Raw genomic sequence first — 12,445 nt, 5'->3', positions numbered from 1 at the left:
ATATAAAATGCTTGAACTGATACAGTATATTGTCTGTATTTTTTTTTTGGGGAGGGCGGGGGTTGCTGGGTTCTTGAAGCCTGGGAGACAGGATGCTGGGCTTGATGGACCATTGGTCTTTTCCCAGTATGGTGGTGCTTATGTTCTGCGTTTTGCTGGTTCAATAAAAATTGTTTATATATAAAACAAAAGTGTAATGTGAAAACAATGACGTCTCATGATATATTACTAACGTGTGCGCACAGCTCTGTATCAGACACCAGTAATTGAGTAAAGCACTGAGGGAGTAATTCTATAATGAGCTGCGTAGATTTTAGCGGTATTGTAACCATTCACGCTTGTATGTGAAAGCAATCACGCATAAACGACAGTAATCTGGCTATGCGCTATTCTGTAAATACGCGTGGAGTCTGGGCAGAGCGAGGACGGGGGGGGGGGGGGGGGGGGGCACAGCGATGGCCATAAATTATGACGTATAATGGACACATATATCTCCCTTATCTGTTTGTGAGCATTTTCTATGGCTGCCATATGCACTTTCCCATTACCACATATGTGCATTCATTTATTTATTTTCAACTTTTATAACCCACTTAAAACCTAAGCGGTTCACATCAAATACATGCACAATATATATCCGGTCAGTGGCGTAGCCACAGGTGGGCCAGTGTGGGCCAGGGCCCACTCACTTTGGACCCAGGCCCACCCAAAATTGTGACATTCTTGCTATGGCTGGTGGGTATTCCCAAACCTTGCCAGCTCAAGATTTTCTTTCCTTCCAAATGTCAGCCAGCAGCACTTGCCTTGAGCTGACGCTGACCGGCCCTTCTGCACATGCTCAGTTTTCGCACATGCAAAAGCACTGAGCATGCGTGGCCTGCTGGCAGAAGCATCAGTTTGAGGCAAGTGCTGCCGGCTGCCGTTTGGAAGAGTGCTGGCTGCTTGAGGAGGAGGAGGAAATGTTCAGCTGGCAGAGTTTAGGGACCCCACCAGCTCAAGTATTTAATATTTGGGGATTGTGGGCAGGGAGGGGTGGAGAGAAGAGCAAACTGGAGGGGTACCGGGGGGGGGGGGGGAATTCCATGCCCACCCACCTTGGGCTCAGGCCCACCCAAAATTGGCTATCTGGCTACGCCCCTGTATCCGGTATTCTATAAAGAAAAGCAAACACCCACGTTCATGGTGTCTAAACCTAGCTTCCCTCCAATAGAATCGCCCTCTGAGTGACTGATGGGGGAGGGGGGAGGACTCTTGGTGATAACTGAAAAAAACAGGACAAACATTAACAGGATCCCACATTTCACCATTTCCGAGCTCCACTTTTACTTTGATTGCAGGCTTCAGCCCTTCTTGCAGTCGGATCCTGTAAGTTCCCTTTTGAGGGACAGGAAGGGAAGCCCTAATCTCCATGATGGCTGTACGATATGGTTGAGAATTTTTACTTTCACCTGTGCGATATTTGGGAGACCCAGAGATGTTAGTCCAGTCCTGGATTTCTGACAAGCCCATTCTGGTGCCCACAGTGCTGATTTCAAATGATAACGAGCAGGGACTAGTCTGCTGTTTTTGAACTGAGCTGCTTGGCAGGTCTGGAGATGATATTGGATTGTATTGGCCCAGTGTAGTATTTTACACGTCAGTATTGGACTGTGAGCTATCCTCTGTCCCCTTTATTGAGGCCAGCAATTGGCTGAGTCTTGTCCAGCAGCTTCTTATAATATTCCTTGGTGTTCCCAGAAGTTCAGCTTACGTACTGTGGAGACTTACAACCAGGGGCTTATCCAGACCTCGGTAGGAGGGGGGGGCCAGAGCCCGAGGTGGAGGGGCACTTTTTAGCCGCCGACTACCCCCGCCGCAACCCCCCCCCCCCCCCACCGCTGCATCAGGTACCTTGTTTGCTGGTGGGGGTCCCCAATCCCCGCCAGCCGAAGTCTTCTTCAGCGCCGGTTGACTCCGGCGCCTTCGTTGTGTGATCATCTGTTTCTGACACCTTACGTCCTGCACCGAGCATGTAGCCCCGTGCAGGACGTAAGGCGTCAGAAACAGATGATCACACAATGAAGGCGCCGTAGGCGCTGAAGAAGACTTCGGCTGGCGGGGATTGGGGACCCCCACCAGCAAACAAGGTACCTGATGATGATGCGGTGGCGCGGGGGGGGGGGGGGGAGTCAAATGTAGAGGGGGCCAGGGCGTAATCTGTGGGGGCCTATGCCCCCGTGGCCCCACGTAGCTACGCCCCTGCTTACAACTCTCTAGCTTCCTTTCCTGCTTTCCCATCTCATTTGTGGTTCTTTTCACTGCTTTGTATTTCTCCTGTTATTAGTATTTTGCAAACTGCTAAGATGGTGCGTTCCCTGTGGTGGTCTGTCAAATAAAGATGAACTTGACTAATCCATGCTTTTCTTTTGTTCCAACGCAGCTTTCCTTTGCAGTGTCTTATGCACAGAGCCAAGAAACATTTAAGAGGGACACGGATGTGAGTATATAGAGGAGCAGGGCCATAGTCACAGAGGGCCTGGGTCCCCCCCCCCCCACACACACTTTGGGCTCAAACCTCCTCCAAAATTGCAGCACCAGATGCACAGCTGGCAGGGATACCCATGTCCCCCCCAGCTAAAGCAATTTCCCACCCGAGCCCCCCCGCCCATGCTCCCTGAGCAGTAGGAAGTCAGCAAAGTGCTCCAGCTGCTGACACCGGCACTTCTGCACATGCTCATTTCATAGATTAAACTGAGCATTTGCAGAGGTGCCAGCATCAGCAGCTAGAGCACCTCACGGACTTACTGGCTGCTCGCTTAAGCGGTATGGGTGAGGGCTCCAGGAGAAATTCACTTTGACTGGCAGGGCTTAGGCATATCCACCAGCAAAGGTACGATGCGGCAGCAGGACAAGGCAGGAATATTGGGGGGGAGGGGAAGAACTGAGAGGAAATGTGTTCCCCACAGTCCCCACTGAGCCCTCCCAAAAAATGGAGTTCTGGTTATTCGCTGCCTTTTACTAAAGCTTAGTGCATGCTAAGTACCATGTGGCCCATAGGTATAAAATAGGATTTTAGTGCGTGTTAAGTAGCTTCGTGGGGCCACGGGGGCCTGGGCCCCCGTAGATTTGGCCCTGGACCCCCCTGCTGATGACCCTCTCGACCTCCCCTCCCGCCGCCAAACTGCCGTCGCCTACCTTTGCTGGTGGGGGACCCCAACCCCTGCCAGTCGAGGTCCTCTTCTTCCGGCGCAAGGCTTTATTCTGTTTCTGACGTCCTGCACGTACAATGTGCAGGACGTCAGATTCAGAAACAGAATGAAGCCTTGCGCCGGAAGAATGAGGACCTCGGATGGCGGGGGTTGGGGTCCCCCGCCAGCAAAGGTAGGCAACGGCGGGTTGGCGGCGGGAGGGGGGTCGAGAGGGTCGTCGGCAGGTGGGGTCAAAGTTGTTGTTGTTGGTGGCGGCAGGGGGGTCGGCAATGGCGGGGGGGGGGGGCTAAAATGTGCCCCCTCACCTCGGGCTCTGGACCCCCCTCCCGCCAAAGTCTGGCTACGCCTTGTACTAACCTTTAGTAAAAGACCCCTTTAATCTTCCATTAACTCCAGATTCCTCTGGGGACAGGAAAATACCTACACTCTCTGAATGTAACCCACCTTGAGCTACTACTGAAAAAAGTGAGAGCTAAATCCAGAATCCCTTCCCTTCCCTTGAACGTTCAGAAAGTGTTTGAAACTGGAGGTCTGACTGTCTTGTACGCTATTGAAAATGATTTATATACCATCCAGTCACAAAAGTTATACACAGCTTATATCAAACTGACAACAATTAAACATCACTTCATCAGATACAACATCAAATTAATATTAAACACCTGTTAAAATAAAATGTGCTCAATATTTTTAAAAAAGCTGTGCTCCTAGATTTGTGCTCTATTTTCAGCCAGAAACAGCGTAAAGTGGCATTAGAAAAACCTCCAAATCACGATTTTCAAAACTCAGATTCGAGACGTTTTTCTCTGCAGTGTGTGCAAGTGAGGGCATGTTGGGGGTGAGATTTGGGCGTTCCCAAAACGTGGACGTTTTTCTGTCATAATGGAACAAAGCAAAAAAGTCCAAGGTTAAAAGATATTTTGGTCTGGACCAAGGGCGTAGCCAGACAGCAGATTTTGGGTGGGCCTAGGCAAGAAGTGGGTGGGCACCAAATGTTCTCCCCCCCCCCCCCCCCCCAATGCCAAAAAAATATCTCAGCTCTCCACCTTGGTATTCTGCAGCAGGTGCCGGTATCTTGGAGAGTAGCGTTTTCGTTACCATCAGGGAGAAGTCTTCAGCTGGCAGAGCTTGGGATCCCTACCAGCTACCACTAAACATGTGCTACTGTTGGGTGGGCCTGAACCCTAAGTGGGTGGGCCCCGGCCCACCCCGGCTCACCTGTGGCTATGCCACTGGTCTGGACCTGTTTCAGTCATGACTAAATCATAGAATGGTGCCCTAAATGACCACTAGAGGGATTAAGTCATAACCCCCTTACTCCCCCAGTGGTCACTGACCCCTTCCCACCCCCCAAAGATGTGAATAAAACAGTACATATCAGTCTCTATAACAGCTTCAGATGTTATGGCCAGTCTTATTATAGCAGCAAGCAGGTCCCTGGAGTAGCCTAATGGTCGGTGCAGTGCATTGTAGAGAAGGGGACCCAGGCCCATATCCCACTCTAACTGGTACACTTGTGGTAGAAAGTGTGAGCCCTCCAAAACCCACCAAAAAAACTACTGTACCTACACCTGCTGACATAAGAGCTATTTTAATGGTGTACAATTGGGTACAGTCGGGTTTTTTTGGAGGGTTTTGGAGGGCTTCCCTTACAATATAAGGGGTAATGGTGAGATGTTCACCTGGGACCTTTTATGTGAAGTCCCCTAAGGTGCCCCACTGTGGTGCTGGGATGTCTGTGTGGCCAGTCTGTTAAGAATGCTGGCTCTTCCTACATCTCAATGGCTTGATTTTATGTGTTTTTCACTTGGACTTTTTTTTTTTAATTTTCAAAAATGGCCCTAAATGATAGACGCACTGAGCACAATAACATCTAGCAAATGGCCATTTTCAAAACAAAAAGTTGGGCCTTTTTGTGGTTTGAAAATGGCCATGCTTGCTAGTGGATATTTGGACGTTTTCCCAAAACATCCAAAATCGGATTTAGATGCATATCAAAAAATGTCCCTCCACGTTTTCAGCTGAAAATTCGTTTTAATGTAGGAGATTTTTTTTTTTTGAACATTTGCCTAGATCTATGATCTTCATGCTGAAAATCTGTGCTAAGCTCCTAACTTTGTTTTTCCTTGTTCTAAATCTGCCCCTGCTGCCATCCACTTTTTATGCTCTCATTTTTAGGAGATTAGTGACATTTTGAGAATAATGTTACACACACAGCCCTGCGAAATTTCAGAGAGGCCAGTTTATGAGCATAGGTTTTGATATTCAAAGTGATTTGATTGGGCAGAAGAGGGTCCTGCCCTGTGAAATCGCTTGGGACTGGCTTAACTGCCACTGTTCCCTCTAAGCTGAACAGTATTGTGTTTTCTATTGCTAGAGACAGGCAGTTTCCATGAACAACTTGCCTGACCCTCACTATTGAAAATGTGATAGTGAAACAGTGCCCCCTAGCTGAGCAGTAGAGGGAACAGTGTTAACTGCTAACATTCAGCGGCATTTAATTAGATAGTGTCAGACCACCTCTACATTATCTGGGTAGGGTTGAAGTGATCTGGGGATGGAGTCTGGGCAGAGCCAACACTTATCTGGACACCAGGAACAAAGACTACCCCCCCCCCAAAATCCTATTCCCCTCCTATAGACCTACCACCACCACTTGTAGGCTCCCCCCCTCTTCCCAGGTCTACCTTTCAAACTCCTGGTGATCTATGAAGCATGGGGCAGGAATGAGTGAAGATTGCTTCTACCCCAATGAACCCCCGGATGTCACGGTTCTAGGTGGATGAGCCCTTGAACTGCAGCTGGAGGGGAAGTCCCAGCTGACAGCAGGCAAAGTCACCCTAGAGGCTTGAGGATGCTGATTGGCTCTGAAAAGAGCCCTTGGGGGCAGGCCTGGTGAACCAGGACCTGGGTAGCCCTGAAGCAGGAATGTAGAACAAGGCAGTAGACAGGAACTTGGAGCAGGACTGGAGGTTGGAATGTGGATCAGGCCTTGGGGGAGCATACAAGAGGTGGGGGAGCCATGTTGATGTCCACAAAGCTCTTGTAGAGGGGGGGGATCAGATTCAGGAGTTACAAGGGATCATATGGGATCAGCTCCAGATTTTCAGTGCTGGTCCCTGGGTCTAATTTAGCCAGTGACAGTAAGTGTTTTTTCAAAAACTTTCACCACCGCCGGCTGAATATTGATTGAATAACTCTCGAAGTTAAAAGCATAAATCTTTGAATATTGAGTCCCAGTGGTCTTATCCTGTTGTGGAAGTCATTTAAATTTGACAATAATCTAACCTCATTTGGTAACCCTTTCTACAGATTAGGGCCAAAAACCAAAAAGACCTGAGCATGGGTAACTTGGTTTTTCTTTAAACACCACAAAAGTTCCTTGGAAAGAAACCTCTATAGGGTGAACAGATTGATACGGTTATAATAACGCTGATAAAACACTCTCCAGCCACACCCTTAAACGCCGGTGTTACTTCATACCTGATCCAGGATGTAATTGGGAGCCGATGTAATTTCACCGGGCAAGGGGTGATACATTCAAATCGAGAGTTCCATGAAAAGAATCCTGGTGAAAACGTTTTGAATCATCTGCAAAGCTCTTAATTCATAGAGAGGAAAACCATCAAAGTTAGCAATGAAGACTTTTGTGTGAGGAACAGTCTCAGTGGCAGGAGAATGATCTGAATTTTGCGACCTGTTTCTGGAGTTAAACCCATAGCTTTCTGTGCTCCTCTCGTAGATTGCTCTGGCAGTCCTGGGGTCCCTCTCAGTTTTGTACGCCATCATGGAAACCAGCAGCTGGGTGCGTCGGTCCAGGCTTCAGAGCATCGGCATTACGGTAAGGAAAAATGTTCTGCACCATCCTCTGCTGACTGATTGGCGCTCATGACTGATAGGACATCTTATTTCAATAATCTTTAAATCAGAATTAGAACAGGTAAAACGTCGGCTGGATTTTCCTGAATCCAGACAAATGTGAACCATTCAGTACTGATAAAAGAAACAATTAACTTGATTGGGAGTCATTTGGGATACCAAATTGGCATTTACTCAAGGTATATCTAAGATTGTAAAGAACTCTATTTACTATTAGAGCAGTCCAAAAAGCATCCAAGATCCTACTACACGCATTTACGATTAGTAGATAGACTCTGTCTGTCTCGCCCTTGCGGAAATAGGAAGTTGCGTCAGCGGAGGGTGAGACAGACAGCGTGAGGGAAGGCCCGATGACGATCCACACTTTTTTTACATGCAGGTGCGAGGCGCCGCGCCTCGCCTCTCCATGGCTTCCGAAATTTCTTTAAAGGTAGGGTGCGGGAGCTGGTTGGAGCCGGAGGGAGCTGAGGAGGGTAGGCACTGGGTCGGGGGGGGGGGGTGTTGATGCGCCGAGGGGGGGTGTCATCGTGCTGCACCCAGGGGGGGGAGCTGGCAGGGAGCACCCCCCCCCAGCTGACACCCGGGGCGGACCGCCCCTCCCGCCCCCCCCCCCCCTTGTTACGCCACTGTAGATTAGATTACTGTAACTCTTTGCTCATAAGATGTCCAAAGTACAGAATAAAGTCCAAAACTGTTATAAATAGCCCCCAGATAACCTGAGAATCTATACCAAAATAGGACTCACAAAATCAGATTGATGAACCAAGTCTTAATTAGGTAATTTATTGTTCAAAAATCAAAAATCATCCTTGCAAGAATGGGTGTGTCTGTGTCTCTGAACTGCGAGCCAGCACACACAACTTCTATAAGATTCCACAGATTTTATAGTTACATTTAAGTGTCTGCCCCTAAGTTTTTCTCATTGGCCGATGGTCACCTGCCTGCCTGCTAGTGTTCTGCTTAACAGCTAGCAACTGGGACTTCTCACTCTCTTCCTCCCTAACTTCCTCTCTGTAGTTTCTTTGTTCATAGTTCCCTACGATCTCACAGATGTCCATTTCCCGCCTTCTGGCCTTGGGCTATCACAACCTCTCCCTTCATGGCCTCATGCAACAGTTTATCTGGGCTCTGGGGCCTGACTGAAGTTTTTCCTGTGTCTCAGTATTTTTTACAAGCCCCCTTCCTCCCCCTTCTCCTGTTCCTGCTTCTTATAGAAAAACACAAGTCCTTCCTATATAATAATTCTCGCCTCCAACAGGATGTGCTTGGGACCATGCCTGCCGGAAGTGGTCTGCTAGGCAGGCATGCACTGACCTCAGTGCCATCAGTGACAGACAATTTGGCAAAGCAAAACAATCTGAGTGCTGGCCATTAGGACACAGGGTTGATAGGAGAGTTTTAAAAGACTGAAGGAAGTGTTAAATGGGGGGAGGGGGGGAGTTCTGAACAACTGAAAGACATGAACATTTGGGAAAGGAAAACAATCTGAATGCTGGCCATTAGGACACAGGGTAGATAGGAGAGTTTTAAAAGACTGAAGGAAACAAAAGTGTTAAACTGGAGAAGGGGGGGCGGGAATTGTGAATGACTGAAAGACATGCAAATTTGGGACAGGAAAACAATCTCAATGCTGGCCATTAGCACACAGGGTACATAGCACAGTTTTAAAAGACTGAAGGAACCTTGGGGGGCGGGGGGGGGGGGGGCAAGTTCTGAATGAATGAAAGACATGAAAATTTACGAGATGAACACAATCTGAATGCCGGGCATTTGTACACAGGGTAGAATAGGACACTTTTTTTAAAAAATGAAGGACGTGAAAGTATTACGTCTTGGGGGAGGGGTGAGGAGGAAAGCGGTGGGGTATCCGGATACTGGGCGTTAGGGCCACGGGGGGTACATAGACTTTTGAAAGCCTTAAGGAACCCAAAGTGTGGGAAGGAGGAGGAAAAGGAGGGGAGGGAACGGGGTGAGGAGCATTAGGAACAGGGGAGGGGGCCCTGTCACACACTCTCATTCTCACACACACACTGTCACACAGACAGTCTCACTCTGTCACACACCCGCACATTCACTCTGGCTCTCTCTCTCAAACATACACACTCCCAGGAAAACCTTGCTAGCGCCCGTTTCATTCGTTCCATAAACGGCCCTTTTTTACTAGTTGTCTAATAATTCAAACAGCTATAATGTACTTCTTTCTGTTTATAAAGGAGTTAGTTAGAGCCTGAACTATACATTTACACCTATGTTATATGGAAACATATTTATTTCCCACAAAACACAAAAAGAAGCACCAAGAACCTTCAAAAACAGGACACAGTTCCTTTAATTGTAAAACTTGAAAATCAGTCTTCCATTGTGGACCCGACACGGGCCGTGTTTCAGCGCACAGCGCCTGCATCAGGAGTCAAATGTGTTCTAATATGAGATGGATTTCGTGTGCAGCAGCAAAACTTCCTCCTCTTGAAACAAAAGAAATCTATGCACTTTAGGACATAGGCGCCGACTCCGTGGGTCTGTGGGTGCTCGAGCACCCCCAATATTTTGACCTGCCGGAAGTCGGGAGTTCCTTTCCTGGCTAGCTGGACCTGCCCGTTGCCCGCCCTCTTCTCCCTCAACAGTCCTCCACCCTCATCTTCCTGCGTGCCGCCCAGAATTTAAAAACTCATCTTACCTCGGGGTCTCGGCGGCAGCATTGAAAGGCGAGCAGGCTCGGCGCTTCAGCCTTCCCTTCTCTCTTAGCTCTGGTCCTGCCATTGCAGAAACAGGAAATGAGGGCGGGACCAGAGCTGAGAGAGAAGGGAAGGCTGAAGCACTGAGCCTGCTCACCTTTCACTGCTGCCGCTGGGACCCGAGGTAAGAAAGATGAGTTTTACATTCTGGGAGGCACGCAGGAAGGCGAGGGCGGAGGACTGTTGTGGGAGAAGAGGTTGGGCTGGGGTTGGGACTGTCACTCGGAGGAGAGGGAGGGGGAGGCCTGGAACTTGGAGGAGAGGGAGGGGGAGGCCTGGAACTCGGAGGAGAGGGAGGGGGAGGCCTGGGACGGAGGAGAGGGAGGGGGGCCTAGAACTCGGAGGTAAGGGGGCTTGGAACTTGGAGGGAGGAAGGGGGCCTGGGAGGGAGGGAGGGAGGGGGCCTGGAACTCAGAGCGGAAGGAGGGAGGGGGGCCTGGAACTCGGAGGAGAGGGAGGGGGCTTGGAACTCGGAGGAGAGGGGGGCTGAAAAGGGGCAGGTGGTGCTTGGGGCGAGTTACTGGACATGGAGGGGAGGGTGGATAAAGGGTGGATAAATCGTTGGACATGGAAGAGAGGGCAGGGGAGAGATGAAACTTGTTGGACATAGATGGAGGGAGGGGAGGGCAGGGGAGAGGAGAATTCGCTGGACATGGATGAGAGGGAGGGTAGGGGAGAGAGGAGAATTGCTGGATATGAATGGAGGGGGGAGGGGGAATGCACCACCTGTAAAAAAATAAAATAAAATTTCAGCTCCCCCAATCATTTTGAAAAGTTGGCTCCTATGCTTTAGGATGTAATCGCTCGGCACGTTAGGAAAAAAATCAGACCCCTGATGCGAAACACGGCCCGTGTCGGGTCTACAATGGAAGATTGATTTTCAGGTTTTACAATTAAAGGAACTGTGTCCCATTTTTAAAAGCTCTTGGTGCTTCTTGTTGTGTTTTGGCCTCGTTGGATGTCCGCAATATCAATCGAAGCGTCTGCAGGCGTGTATTGTAGCTTTGTTTATATCTGACATTCAACTCTGACAAAGGAGTGCCACGCTCGATTGTAAGGATAAATTGCAGTGACTCCGCAAGTTCATTTTTGAGTTCTGTCAGTACTCTGGGATGAATGTAATGACTATGACATAACAAAACTCTTTAAGCCACATTGAGCCTGCAAATAGGTGGGAAAATGTGGGATACAAATGCAATAAATAAATAAAATAAATACATAATAAGCAAAAGGAAGAAAAGTGACAAATAACATAAGATAACCCTCCAATTTAAAATTATATACAATATTTTTGAAAAAAATATTTTTACCAAAATGATTATATTGTGCTTATATCAAGCAGTGGCAGCAGCCAAGACATTTGCGTTAAGGTAGCCAACTGCTTCAGTTTAATCACTACACAAAAACACATAAAGCAAATATTTTGAGGGACGTTGCTGAAGGGTTAAAAGGAAAAATCTGCCTATTTACAGACGGCACGAAGATAGCCAATAGAGTGGATACCCCAGAGGAAGTAGAATCCATGAGAAGAGATCTCCAAACATTAGAAGAATGCTCAAAAGTCTGGCAGTTAAAATTTTATGTGAGGTAGTAGACAAAAATCTCTTGAACCAGTTCAAGACTTTATCAGTAATTCCTATCCTCTCCAGTTCAAAGAGTGGAACGTCATGGTCTACTAGATCGAACCCAGATGAAAGGTCAGTAATCTGCAGCCGTTTGCTGCACCAGGAGTAAAATATCTTCCTTCCTGTCGGTGCATGAGCGGAGACATTTAAAAGCAAAAATCTGAACTCTTCACCTTGCAGAATTTCCCTGGTGGCACAGTGGACCACAGATTCTCTCATCTCTACCCTGTAAATATTCTCCGGTAGCTCCATGAGACCTGCCCCCCACTTCCTGATGTCACCTGGCCTAAGAATCCAGCAGAGGAATGTCCTCATCCAGAAAACCTCTATGCTGCTGGAACCTCCTGAACCCCAAAATACCTGGTACTGGGAGACATCCAGTGTGTCCCTCTCTTACCGCCTCCATCTTGGAAAATAATGGTACCCGACACTAAGGGATGTGTCCAGATGTACCACTAGGGGTCAGTCTGCTAAGTAAGGCAATGCTCTGAACCACATAGTCTCAGGGGGTGGGGAGGGCTACAAGTCCTCTGAGATGACCAGCTGTATTTCACTCTTTGATGACCCTGCTGCTCTGATGTAAGATATTAATTACAGCCCCGAGCTGAAATAAAGATTGCGTGCTAAAGGGGGATGTAAAAAATCATGCCAAAATTCTACTACTACTACTATTTAACATTTCTAAAGCGCTACCAGGGTTACGCAGCGCTGTACAATCTAACAAAGAAGGACAGTCCCTGCTCAAAAGAGCTTACAATCTAATGGGTGAAATGTCAAGTGTCAAGTGGGGGCAGTCTAGATTTCCTGAATAGAGGTATGGTGGATAGGTGCCGAAGGCGACATTGAAGAGGTGGGCTTTGAGCAATGATTTGAAGATGGGCAGGGAGGGGGCCTGGCGTATGGGCTCAGGGAGTTTATTCCAAGCATGGGGTGAGGCGAGGCAGAAAGGGCAGAGCCTGGAGTTGGCGGTGGTGGAGAAGGGTACTGAGAGGAGGGATTTGTCCTGTGAGCGGAGGTT

General features: G+C 48.4%; 1 protein-coding gene across 1 annotated transcript in view; it reads left to right on the top strand.

Annotated features, from left to right (window-relative positions):
- Positions 1 to 12,445, top strand: part of LOC115470927 (meckelin-like) — an 83,597-nt gene that overhangs the window by 44,199 nt on the left and 26,953 nt on the right. The window contains exons 15-16 of the mRNA XM_030204554.1: positions 2,420 to 2,476; positions 6,931 to 7,029. Coding sequence (XP_030060414.1) covers positions 2,420 to 2,476; positions 6,931 to 7,029 — 156 coding nt within the window. The remainder of the gene's footprint in view (positions 1 to 2,419; positions 2,477 to 6,930; positions 7,030 to 12,445) is intronic.

This window comes from Microcaecilia unicolor, chromosome 5 (assembly GCF_901765095.1).
Source record: "Microcaecilia unicolor chromosome 5, aMicUni1.1, whole genome shotgun sequence".
Lineage (NCBI taxonomy): Eukaryota > Metazoa > Chordata > Amphibia > Gymnophiona > Siphonopidae > Microcaecilia > Microcaecilia unicolor.
The sequence above is the reverse complement of the archived record's forward strand: the minus strand, read 5'-3'. Positions and strand labels throughout refer to the sequence as shown.